The sequence below is a fragment of the Vicia villosa genome, unplaced genomic scaffold (genome assembly GCF_029867415.1).
Source record: "Vicia villosa cultivar HV-30 ecotype Madison, WI unplaced genomic scaffold, Vvil1.0 ctg.000892F_1_1, whole genome shotgun sequence".
In the NCBI taxonomy this organism is placed as follows: Eukaryota; Viridiplantae; Streptophyta; class Magnoliopsida; order Fabales; family Fabaceae; genus Vicia; species Vicia villosa.
The window spans coordinates 386,663-401,041 of record NW_026705401.1 but is presented as its reverse complement, the minus strand read 5'-3'; the positions used below and the strand labels follow the sequence as shown (position 1 = coordinate 401,041).

Below are 14,379 nucleotides of genomic sequence, written 5' to 3'. Positions count from 1 at the left end.
GGCCCAAAATACATTCCTCATATGAAAATCATCATCCAAATCTATGTCATAGAATAAATTTGAATTTTGTTCTCTCATTTTACAAAAATAGCTTATCAAGGCCTTACCATAACCTTTTTTTCCAATTGCACGTCGTTCCTGGTTAACATGATTCCTCACGTCTTTTTCACAAAAAAGAATATTTTCATGCCCTCCTGCATCTTGAATAAGAAATTGGAATGTCTTGTTGATCCTTACTTCTGCATCATCATTGATTTGGATTGTTCTCCTTACATGTAAGTTTATTTTCTTGTTAGCCTTGAACAATCTTGCCTTTATAGGGATGGTCTCATGAAAATGGTTAGATTCATATCTTGTAATGTACCATAAACCATCTTCTTTCAATTTAATACAAACTTTGGCAGGACAATTTTTGCCATACACGGTAGTGTCTTTAACGTAGACGGAGTGTTGGAAACGTTGGACCCCTCTCTTGAACATGCAAGTATAAGGTAGTTGAGCTCCTCGTCTTCTCACTTTTTCAATGATCTGATCCTCCATCCAAACCCCTTTTTCAAAGCATACTCTTGATAAAATATTTTAACTTCCTCTACACATGAAAAATACATCCCAATAGCTGGAATCCAATGTGAATCATCATCACCATTACCATAATCAACTTCTACATCTTCCCCTTGAATACTATCACAAACCAAACTGTTTGATATTTCCATTATGTTTTAGTTATGGCAGAAAGTATGACACCAAAACTGCACAAAGTGTATTAATTAGATGTATAAAATAGATGTTTAACAAAGTTGGTTAATAATGTGTAACAACTTGATTAATGAAGTATAGATTGGTTAATAAACACACATATCTGAATAAAACTTTATAACACTCTTTATAATAAAGTTGGTTAATTATGTGAAACAAGTGGGGCAATACATTTCATAATATGGTTAATAAGAAATCATGAAAAAAATATGACATCAACCAAAAGTAAACAAACTCGGTTAATGGTGTGTATACATTAGGGGTGGCAATAAAATCCATTAAGAGAATATCCATCCAATCCATCCAATAATCTATCCATCCAATCCATTCATTAACCAAAAAAACAAATTTAATGGATTGGTCTAATCCATCCATCAAACTACATGGATGATTCCATCCATCCATCTCATTTTATAAATCCAATGAATTTTAGTTTATTACTTATTAAATTACTTTTTTATTAAAAAACATGAAAAATTTAAAATTAAACAATTTTTTATATTTTTGTTTCTCATAATATTCACACCCATAAATTTTCTTTCCTGTATCATATTGTAAGAAAAGTATGAATATTAACGTTAGTATTAACGTTAAAATTTATGATGCAGGATTAATGATACAATATGTACAGTATCTCCTTGAAAAAAATTAATGATGCTCAAACTTAGATGCCTTGTCTATATTTAATTTAATATTAACGTTAAAATTGCTTAATTGGTACGCATTGAATTTATTTAATTTAACATTCATGTTAAAATAGTACAATGAATTTTAATTTTCTTTCGATAAGTTAGTTGGTTAGAATTAGAAAGTTAATAAAAAAAAGTAAAGTTAATCAAGACGTTAGTTGATTAGAGTTACTATAGAGACAAATATTTATAATTAAAATTCTTTTACAAAGTTTCATAAAAAAATTGTTTTTGTAAAATTAATAAAAAAAAAAAGAATTTAAGTTAATTTTATGGATGGATGGATATCCATCCATTAGAAATACCTTAATGGATAGATTTGATGGATTATATCCCTTAGTGAATGGATTGGATTGGATTTTTCAAAAGAAAATTTAGTGGATTGTTAATGGATTAACGGATCGTTTTGATCAATCCATTAACAATCCAATCCAAATCCATCCAATCCATCCATTTTGCCATCCCTAGTATACATTGAGTAAAAATAATACCGCATATGAGTAAAAATATTAAGAATGATATCATTCCAAAGATATAACTATAATGGGTTAAAAAAACTTACGGATTATAAAATTTTACTCCGTTGTTGATTATAAAACTTGCAGAAAATAGTTGATTAAGTGTTGGAGAAATTGAGAGAAAATGGGTGATAGGGCTGGAGAAAAAAAAAAGGAAGAAGATGAAGATAACAATGAAAAAGAGAGAAAGAAAGATGAGATAAAATAGATTCAAAATGTAAAATCTGATTTCAACATTATATTATTAGGAAAAAGATATTGTTACATTAACTTTTACACTCACACCCTATAATTATACTCAAAATATACCAATTTTATTTTTTTAATAATTTATTTTACGTTGATTTATGTGCAACTTACCATTTCTTGTTTGTCTTATGTGGTGTAAATGTACGGTGTAGCCAAATGTGGTGTACATATAGCAAACCTGATATTATTATTATTTAGTATGTATAAATAGTATTGATACATGCACTGTTAATATTAAGAGGTGTGCTAATTTGACACTCTTTTTATACACCTCATCACAAAAATCAAAGGAGAATAAATTATTAAAAAACAAATTTAGTATCATGTATGGTGTCATCTTTTTTTTTTTTTTAATATTAATGTCAAGATAGCAATTTTGAAAAGTTATATACAAAGTTAAAATTTATACAATATTATATTAATTTAATTTATTTAACCTATTTAAAAAGTTATTCAACTTTTTATTTATTCTAAGCCAAAAATCAAGAAGTGTAAACAGATTTTTTTTCCAAGTTAAATACTACTTATGCGCATAGTCTTCATCTTTATTTTTTTCATGAGCTTGCAGCTATTATATATTAGAATTTTTATCTACCCATTCATAAAAGTTGAGCTTTGTAAGGTGTACTATCTCTTAAAGTCATCCCTTCAAATTTAGCTGTAGAACAGGCTAGAATAGGGATTATTTGGAATAAATGTTAAGTTAAGAATTATTTTGATTATGCAATGTATTATAGCAATACGGACTGTATAGTTTGTTTTGATGATAATTGGAAATTTTATATTATGTTTTGATTGAGTATATTAAAATAATTTTTTTATTAAGTTATAAATTTTTTGTTTTTATTGTTTAGTGATCTTGATAAGTTTAATTTATTTTAAATTAGTCATAACAATTTTGTAATTCATTAGGTATTAATTTTGTTTAGAACTTTTTTTTCCTTACAGCAGGGAGAATTAGTGTGATTTTAACAAATAAAAAATATGTTAAATTTAATTTGGAACATTTTTTTCTTTACAGCCGAAAGAATTGGTGTGATTTTAACAAAAAATAATTTAAAATTAAGTGTTACAACTTCTTTTTAAGAATGATTTTTTTTAAACTAATATGTTTTTTCAAGAAATAAATTTTTATTTTTTAGAATATTATTAATTAAAGAAAAATTTGGTCAAAAATATTTTTCATTTTCGACTCTACTTTAACCACCATTTTTCAAATTTTTTCTTACTTTTATCACCATCAATATTTTAAAAATCAGACTGAACCGATTGGTCAAACTGACAAACAGAAGGGTCATCGGTATGATCTGATTGTTGAATCAGATAAACTATTGAACCAGTGTGAACCGGCTAGAACTGGTGAACCAACGATTTTGAAAAATCGATGGGCTAAATGCCTTTTTTTACAAAACAACGTCATTTTGATAAATAAAAAAATTAAAATATAAATAGTCTTTGTTTAAATTTTATTTGGAACAACTTTCCTTGTGGAAATTAAATTTATCAAACACTACAATTAGTTTGTTATTCAATTTATGTCGTAATTGGATTTTTTTCAAAAATATATGGGGATTTGTATTTTCTACTATTTTTTTGTGTGTGATGACTATGTTTAGAATTTGAATTTAAATAATGATCTTACTGGTTGATCAGAAATGGACAGAGACTTCTTGCACAATGTCGCCAATGGAGAGGAGGGGTGTAACTGCGAGGCACTCTGATGATGAAGTAAGTAGGAGCACAGGCACGTTTGAATGTTTTTAGGGTTTGAAATTGTGTTATCTAGCCCTCTCAAATGAGAGGATTTTTATATTGCCCCCCAACGCTTGGCTATTCGTCCATATTTTGGGTTGGATCGTGGATCTAGGCCCAAAACGCGTGACTGTCATGATTCTAGAAGTATGTTTAGGAATCCTGGGCAGAGACGTACTTCTGGGCGAATGAGGTGCTCAAAGAGCAGGAGGCCAATTGTCCCCGACTGAGGGGCATGGCGAATGTCTTGCTGCTGGCACAGATGGAGATCTGGCAGGGGACAACGATGGTCTGTTGTCCTCGGGCCAGATGAAGATGTGTCCTTGACAAAGGGGCGGGAGGAAAAGGGTCTTCATTTACCCTCAGCTGGTTGGGCCAAGGCAATTGGATCGTTCTGGGTGCAGATGTGGCTTGGGCCATGTCTAGCCATTTGACCAGTCTGGAACAAATAATAAACTTGTGAAATTATGATATTTTTAAATTTTGTAGGTGTTGTGATATTTTTTAGAGACTGAATTATCTGATTTGACAGGTTTAATAAATATATATTTTTGTTATATAAACAAATTTATTCAACTGAGTTATTCAGTTTAATCTAATTTTGTCATGTGGTTCGACCAGTGACTCAGTGATTCGACCAATAAATCAATGCTAAGTCTTCAAACAAATATCTCACTCAACCGAATCTTGCACTCCACCTGAATTTGAGCCTAGTTCATCATGTTGTTGGGCTACAACATGCCTTTGACCCATTTATTGGTATATGTAGTACCAATCACTCCTTATTAATCTTCCTTCAACTATGTAGTCACATTCCTGCAAAACCTTTGGATCTCTCTCTTTCAGATGTGAATTCGGTTTTTGCCTAGAAGTTAAAAAGAGCCGCTCATTGTCATGCCTTGTGCACTGACATGGGAAGGGAAAAATCTAAATAAACTCTGGGGTGTTCTTAGGTGTGGGGATATCTCCTAAATAGAGATATAGGGTTCGGGAGGTTGGTTTTACAGAGGGAATGTATTAGCACCCTAAGTATCCATAGTACTCTACGGGAGACCTTTGTTATTTATGTTTGTACTTTAGGTTGTTTGCTATTTGATTACTCAGAAAGTTTCTCCTTTGTGATAAGAGAGATAATGAATTGAAGAAAGACAGATAAGCTGACTATTTTTGGTGTTTTGTTTGCTCGCAAAGATTCCTTGTGAATCTCATGCCTACATATCCCTAATGGAAGTCAGAGCTTTAGTAGTTCGGGGAACTAATAGGTAAATGGATTGAATTTGCGTGCCTTGTTCAAAGCTCAAGGTTGAAGCTGGAAATGATCTCTGTTTAAAGAAAAGAGATAAGTTGTCATCTTAATAGAGAGATATTTCACCTATTTCACCACAAATATTTTTGAAAGTGACAGAAAGGAGGTTCTTTCATAGTAAGTGAGGATAATGATTTGATAATGACTGATAGTGTTTGTATGTTTGAATGTGGTGTAATAGAAGAAATATATTTTCTATAGAGATGAATCATGTCTCACTTCTGTATAGAAGATCAAAAATTTTGACTGACTTGTACACGGCCCAAGCTTGAGGCTTAAATGGAAGTTTGAGACTGAATCTGTTGGAGATGTGCCCACTGGAGATTGTTTTGACTGAAAGATTTTATGTGTTCTATACTAAGTCCAGAATTGAGGCTAACTCAGAGAGGATACTCTATTTAGTGGAGACTAGTGAATTTATTTGTTCTGTACTAAGCCCAAAATTGAAGCTGACTCTCTGAGGAATGGACTTTGAATTTGGAATTGAGTACTTGAATTGACCCATAGAGTGTGTTTGACCCAGATAGTATAGTATTCGAATATTTCGAGAATGTGTTTGACACATAGACTATAATATTCAAATATTTTCTTAATAAGGACATTGCTTTAATAGAATTTTTTTAAAATATATTTTTTTCTACATGTTTTATATTATTTATTACTATTTTTAATTGTATATTTATTAAATTTTATTTTTTAATGACAACAAAGACTAAAATTGGTAATTAAAAAATTTATAAGAATTAAAGTTTGAAGAAATTTATTAAATAAATTAAAATAAATGTTGATATATTTCTGAAAATTAAAAAATAAATTTCATATATTTATTATATTCTAATTTTATATTTTTTTAAGATCAATTGTAATATTTTAAATAATGTTATAGACATATATTCATTTGAAATTTTGTTTTTTCTTTCACAAATATGCTTGCCATTACAAGACAAAAAAAATTTTTGAAAACATGTTTATAAAAGTAAATAAATTTGTATTCAATGATATTTTTATATATTTATTTAATTAAATTATTATATGATATCACTTTTTAAATATATTATTAAAATATTTTTATAAATATTTATTTGACGTGTTGATGTATGAGTGTTGATGTATGGTAAAAAAAATAATACACCAATAATATATAAATCAAAGTTGTTATAAAAAGGTTTTAAAAATGAAACTTTTTTTTATTAAAACAAAATTGCAAGTTTAAAAAATACAACACTAAAGTACCAGGCACACATCAATATGGAGTGGTACAACCAGAGTACTTCCATCAAATATCTTTTCAAATATATACACAAAGGATATGACCGAATTACAACGTCTGTTAGACAAAGTTCCCGCCATAATTCAAATTCTCATGAAGTTGTTGATGAAATCCAGCAATATCTTGATTGTCGATACATCTCACCATGTGAAGCGTGTTGGAGAATTTTTTTCTTACAAAATTCATGGGAGGAAACCCGATGTGGAGAGAATGTTTTACCACCTAATTGGTGAAAAGTCTCTTTTCTTCTCTAATTACACTCGAATGGAGAATGTTTTAGAGAAGGCAAGCGTGACGGAATCAATGTTTGATGCATGGTTAATTGCCAACCAAACTTATGAGCATGTTAGGCTGTTAACTTACGGCCAGTTCGTGTCAATGCTTGTGTACCATAAAAGATTGCGACTCTGGAAGCCTCGGAAAAAGGGGTTTACAATTGGCCATTTGATTTGGGTTCCACTCTATACGGGACAAGTGTATTATCTACGGATGATGCTGATGGGACAAGTGTATTGTCAAAGGTCCTACAAGTTACAGAGAAATACGTAAGGTTGGGGATACACAATTCAATTATTTTAGGGATGCATGTTTTGCTATAGGTTTTCTTGAAGATGACCATGAATACATCGGAGCCATTAAGGAAGCAAGTGGATGGGGCTAAGGCCATTTCCTTCGAAAGCTTTTTGTGGTTATGCTACTGTCGGGCAATGTGAACAGGCCAGCCCATGTATGGAAAGAGTCTTGGGTGCTTTTGTCATATGGTTTGTTGCACCAACAAAGATTGTTGGTGAATAATCAAGGTGTGTTTTAATTTACAAATAACATTTATCTACGTTTTTAGCCTAAACATTTATCTATGTTTTTAGCCTGATTCGATTTTTTTTGCAACAGACCTTATTCTCAATCAGGAATAGTTGATGAATCTTACTTTGATGAAGATTGAAAAACTCCTTCGACTCAATCGTAGAACTCTTAAGGACTACAAGCTTATACCATATCCCGATGACTATGTGTTGGAATAACTCGGGAATCGCCTCATCTACAAGGAGCGTAGTTACGACATCCAATCCATGGCAGATGAGTTCCAAAACCTACATACTGCTCTCACAAGTAGTGATCATATGAAATATTATGGTTAACTAATTTCTAACCCGTATATCGTTATATTGTCTATTATAACATATTTCATTTCAAACAGATGAACTGCGCGGCATATTCCAGAAAATTATGACAGCAGTTAGGAGTCAGAAAGGATGTGTATTCTTCCTTCACGGTTATGGGGGTGCGGGAAAAACCTACATGTGGAAGACACTGGCGAGTGCACTCGGGTCTAAACACGACATATGCATAATCGTTGCGACAAGTGGAATCGCATCACTGTTGTTACCCGGTGGGAGAATTGCTCACTCAAGGTTCAAACTACCCGTTCTGACATTGGATAACTCAAATTGCAACATTCCATACCACGATGAGGCTGCCGATCTACTTCGTCAATCGAAGTTAATAATTTGGGACGAGGCTCCTATGGCCAACAAATGGTGCTTCGAAGCACTTGACAAGACATTGAAGGATCTCATTAGTGTCAGTGGCAACTCGAGTGAGGTTTTTTGTGGCAAGGTAGTTGTATTTGGTGGAGACTTTAGGCAGATATTGTTGGTTATTACAAGAGGAACTCGATTTGACGTTGTGCATGCAACCATAAACGCTTCATACATTTTGCACTCAGTACAAGTTTTGACATTAACCAAAAATATACACCTGAGCTCTGGAACAACCGAACACGAAAGAAGGAAATATCTAAATTTTCTGATTGGCTACTGAAAATATGTGAAGGTAGGCTGGGAGGTCCAAATGATGGGACTGCAGAGATAGAATTTCCAAAAGAGATGATAATCACTGACTTCACATATCCTATTGTTGGAATCGTGACGAGTATGTATCCTAATTTCCTCAATAATTACCGCGACTATATCTACCTCAAATGTAGGGCTATATTGGCGTCAACCATCGATATGGTCGACAAAATTAACGATCATGTTTTAGGCATGATTCCAGGTATGTTTACATTCCTATAACACTTACTGTACTATGATTTCTTCAAAATTGTACAACCCTTTGATGTATCACTTTCTTTTCTCTTAGGTGACCTGAGGGACTACTATAGTTGCAGCACGGTTGAGCGGACAGAGATACATGACCGGGACATGCTTGATGTTCTCACTCTAGAGTTTCTGAATTCTTTAAAGACTTCAGGTTTTCCTAACCATCTCATAAAACTAAAGATTGGAACACCGGTTATGCTTATGCGGAATATTGATCAATTCGAAGGGTTGTGTAACGGTACACGACTCATTTTGACAAAGATGGCGTCGCACGTACTTGAGGCACAGATTATGGGAGGCAAGCGCCATGGGAACATCATCTAAATTCCCATGATGGATATGTCCCATTCTCAATCTTCGTGGCCCTTCAAACTAATTCGGAGATAATTTCCAACAATAGTTTCATATGCTATGACGATTAACAAGTCACAAGGCCAATCATTAGATTGGGTAGGTCTTTACATTCCTCGGGACATTTTTACTCATGGATAAATATATGTCGCACTTTTGAGGGTAACAAGTAAGAACGGAATCAAATTTTTGATACACGATGATAACAACACCGCCAAAAGCAGTACAACGAATGTTGTTTACAAGGAGGTTTTCAACAACATTTGACCAGTCTTTGAGCCGTGTAAAATTGACCACAGAGATCGTAACACATACAAGGCCATGATTTTAACCTCTTTCTGAGCCCTGTAAATTTGACAACAAATGTAATATTGCAACTCTAATTAGTTTTGTGTTTAGTTTATTTGCTATGCCATAAGTTAGCAAAAATATAAAACAGCATCCAACTACTTTCTTTCTTTAACCAAATTAATACACAACTAATGTTGTCTGACAAATTAATATTCTTAATCATGACATAAAACAATAATGAGACCAACTGAGTACATTCCATCATACCACTTTTACTGTCAATTAAAGAACTATTGCTGGCTAACAATACACGAAATATTAACTTCACTTCAAACGTAACAGGATACGAATTCTAAATGAACAAAAGCTGTTCTATAACCAACACATTTATGGGTTACGAACCTTATACACGTGGCATGTTTTGTAGATGTCCTTTACATTGATTCGTAATCGAATTCTATCCCCTGCCTCAAGATGGTTTGACATGTAGAATTGGTCCCATTCATATGCTGATTTTGTGCGGTCTGAATCGTGTATGTTTAAAATCAGAAGCATCTGAGTTCTTCCATAGTAACCGCACAATATCAATACCTCATAATCATTGTCTCTCAATATACGCCCAAACGCTGGCTATAGCCTCTACATCAAAACAAACATAAAACCAATTACGTAAGACGGCTATAGCGAAGCATGCATGCTAAACACCAAAAGGATGTAGTGAATTCAACAAAGATTTCACACTCAACTATTTGTCTTGATACAGCACAACTTGGTGTGAGATCAACATCAAATGCATATATCCCGTCACCATTGAGGGATCTACTGCTATAACATGGTAAATCCTTAATTGACGTTACTTGGTGAAATCCGGTAACCTCAAAATCATTGTTCTCGTAATAACCCAAAATAACTACCACATCATTTTGTAGTTCATAATAGTTTTGCAAATCTATCCAACTAGCAGCAACAAGAGGTACATCATCATTTTCATTGAATACCAGCGGATGAATGGCACCTTCATTGTTCCTTATCCTCCATATTGAGCCCAGATCCGCAATGTGGCTTCTAACGAACAGCGGCTCTATCTCCGGAAATCGCTACAAAAAATGTGTATCCTCATTATTTATATTAATATACCAGTATGTGAATATATTTTTGTACAAAGAGATTCTAGTTTTCAATCTACATCAATTACTACTACCCTTACTTGAACTAATAGCTTCACAACTGAGAGTGTGTCCATCAACTCTCCATTAAATAGCCTTCCAATCCTGCGCATAACCCTTCCAAAATTACCTTCAACTTTCAGTTTCTTATGCTCCATTTGCAATTATGCAGCAACCTCTTTAGTGTTTTCAATACCAAGTATGGGTGGTTGCAGCAGCAATTATTTCTATACCAAACATTTGATTCTTTTGGGACCACAATGTTTCGCGTGTGTACAGTTATTGGTAGGGTTTAATGCAGTTTACTTTTAACTTTTTTGACTTTTTGCATTATATTTTTTTAAACTCTTGTGGATATGCTAAGGTTTTGTGCAGTATGGAATCTTTGTGTAGGCCAACTACACATTTAAATTACACATCCATCCTCAACATACTACATAAAATGCACAAGTACCACATGTGACTTCAAAATTTCTGTCACACATATTTACTTTATGAATGACTTGGTACTTGGGTGCTTGGATGTGTATCTAAAACACGTATTAGAGCAAAAAAATGAAAAAGTAATATATACTGTCTTGAACACAACAGTATGTAGTATAATACATACAAAAACAATACACTACAGAAACCTTACTAACCATTAGCATCAGTACATAACCATTCAACATGTTTACATCATAATTTACCAACCACGCAATAAATCCCACTAAAGTTATCCGCACAACAAACTTAGTAGCTGCAAAATTAGAAAATTAACCTAAACAACATCCTTATCCATTTACAAGTCATGATTATATTTTTTTCAACCACAAAAGTACAACCAGGATACAACATAATTCCTACTATGATGTCTCTAAATCAATACAACACTCAGCTTTTTCAGCGCCCTCCTAGGGTTGCAACCACATAAACTATAATTTCCTCCACCGGTGGGTAGCGTATCACAAAGTGGAGTTTGTCCCTTCCTTCATATCAGCGTCACTTGCATAATCAAACCAAGCTCCACACAAATGCTTCTCCACCTTCTTGGGCCTTTTCTTTATCTCACAGTAACAGGGTTCTCCTTTGTCACAGTCATATAACACAATGTTTGAAATACTCCGGCGAAGGCAGCTTTTGATCCATTGATTGGAAATTGCTACAAAAGTTATCAAACAATATCAGCTTATTAAAAATTCCAAAATAGTTCTCCTAATACAATAAATCTGCCAATAAAGGTTCCTACCATAACATTAGTGCGCATCTTCTTTGCATCAAAGACTTCTTGAAACCAATACCCTTCGTCCTGATCCACAATGATAAGACTATACATCCTGTAATATTGTAAACACCGTGTAATATTAGGTAACTGTCATTCAAATGAGTTATTTCAATAGAACTTTAGTTCACAAAACATTTACCTTTCGCTCTCAGATGATATAGTTATGTATTCACGGTCATCTCTTTGAACATCGGGGACAGCCGAAGAACCTACGGCCTTACCCTTATGTTTGTCGCTACTTCCAACATCACCTTCGCGACGACCTACTCTTTCCAGTTTCCCTTTCTTTTCATCACTTATAACCACACTTTGACTCTTATGATTCAACCTATCTTCACCCTCCTAAACTTTCTTCTTTCCTTTCTCCACAGATTGCTTGTCCTTCATCACTTTTGTGGTGACCTCATCCAGACTGCATTTCCTGGAACCCCCCACTCCACTCTGGGCAACATTATTCCTTAAAAAATTTAAAAACACAAACATCATCCAAGTCAAAATATTTCACAATGCAGTCAACCAAAGTATAAAACCTATATTTTGGTAATAAATGGTTCTAACAATCGAAAAATCACAACTTTAATACATCAGCTACAATCCATAATCAATGTTAGGAATATGACATTCAAACAATGCTTATAAACTGAACAATCATTAGAAGAAACATTTTCCGTCAAGATGAAAACACAGAATAAATCGTGAAATACACCAATATTCATGATTGTAAGAGATTATTACTTGACCATATCTGCACTGATTAACAACACAGGTACCTTGCGGTGTCGCTTGATAGGTGAACATTTTCCTTACGGGTTCCCCGTGCAACACCAGCAGCCATTCTAGAAACACAACCTTTCCCCTTGTCTTTCTCGCGCTTCCTTCCCGAATCATCACCAATTGCCACTCCTACGGCCTTTCCCTTCAGTTTTGTCGACACCGTATTAGGTTGAATACTCCTACATAGAGTCCAATCAAATAAAGAAAGGTTAATATCATACTTGCTACCTATTCAACCAGCTTTTTATGGTAAAATACATGTTCATAATGCTAAAAATCACATTAGAAATACCTTCTGGATTCAGATGATCGGTAAATGTATGTATAATAATTGTTGCTTGCAGCACCACCAGGATTGGCTTGAGCATGTCCTTTCTTGTTCCCTTTCGCACTACCTCATACACATTCTTCACCAATGAAAACACCTTTTTCCTTTCTTGACGGTACTTCATTCTCCATCCCAGGTTCCGTTTTCACCTTCGATGCCTTTATTTTGGCCATCGCCTTTCTGCTATCTTTCTTCACACGTGCTAACTCCTCCAACATCATTTTAAGAGTGACACTCCGTGTACGTTTCCCATGGTTTTTCATTTCATAGGAAGCATCATCCGGTCTGCAAAACGGAAAGACGTTAGCTGATAATGGCATCCTGATAGAAAAAACGTTAACAACATATCCACATGTATGCAACCACGAAATTTACCATAAACACTAACTATTTCCTCTAATATCCAAACAATCGGCATTCGGAAAGGCTAAATAAGGTATCAACATGGAAATCTACTTCAAATTTATACGACACCCTAAATAGTATTTCTAAACAACCCACAAATCTACGACCGGATTAGATGAATTGCGGTAGAGTGTGGAAATATAACTTATTAAAGGATGACATTGATCCATGAACAAACTAATTGTAACCAAAATCTTTCACGACAGAAGGGACGGTGGAAGAAATGCGTAAAACACCAAGGCAGTCGAGATCATGATCAGAATACAACTTACCGTGAACGTTGATCATCCATGGCCAGAACTTGATGTTCTTCGCGCATGATGTCAGATGTCATTGTTGCAAGAATGAATCGTCGACTTCTCTTTGCGATGATAGTGAAGTCTGAGTGGAAATAATGGATACAAAGTATTTTATGGCACTTGAATACTTTTGGACGTTCCAATGCTTGCGTTCATTACTTACCACCTATTTGGGTTACCAAAATACTACTTTTAATTCAACTAACGTTTCAAATTTTTACATTATTTTATAATAATATTTTAGTTAAATATGATATTATCTTAATGTACATTACTTTTTTTTTATGTCCTATTTTGAGAAACAACTATTTTATTTTTCAAACAAGTGATTTTGGCATATGGACTTAGTTATTATTTTAAAGAACCTGCTTATAATATTCAAATGGAGTTTTCAATTATAGTTTCAATATTATCTTTTTAAAAATTTCGGACACCTTTAGATATTTTTTGCCTTTTTATTTTGGCAAACAATACACCTTATCTAGTGTAACCGGTCCAACCTACACTCCAACCTACACTGTTATACAAAGTTAAAGTTTATACACTATTATATTAATTTAATTTATTTAACCTATTAAAAAAAGGAGAAAAACTTGCATGGATACGAACATAAATCATTAGTGTTAGGAACAACCAATAAAAAAAGGGAAAATTTTAAATTTATTTAAAATTTAATTTCTTTTTTAATTGAATTCATGGGGCGGTTGAGATTAAGTAGGAGAGGGAAAAAATATATTTTTATTTTTTAATTAATAAAAATTTGTGATTGGTTGTTTGTAAAGCCACTTGTTATGTTTGTGCTCATGCAAGTATTTTTCTAAAAAAGATTATTCAACTTTTTATTTATTCTAAGTCAAAA

General features: G+C 33.2%; 1 protein-coding gene across 1 annotated transcript; it reads left to right on the top strand.

Moving 5' to 3' along the window:
• Window positions 1-6,579: 6,579 nt before the first annotated feature.
• LOC131631971 (uncharacterized) lies at window positions 6,580-8,966 on the top strand. The gene is made up of 5 exons (XM_058902734.1): window positions 6,580-7,085; window positions 7,258-7,340; window positions 7,739-8,137; window positions 8,374-8,595; window positions 8,683-8,966. The coding sequence occupies exons 1-5, from the start codon at window positions 6,580-6,582 to the stop codon at window positions 8,964-8,966; spliced, it is 1,494 nt and encodes a 497-aa protein (XP_058758717.1).
• The last annotated feature ends 5,413 nt before the right edge of the window (window positions 8,967-14,379 follow it).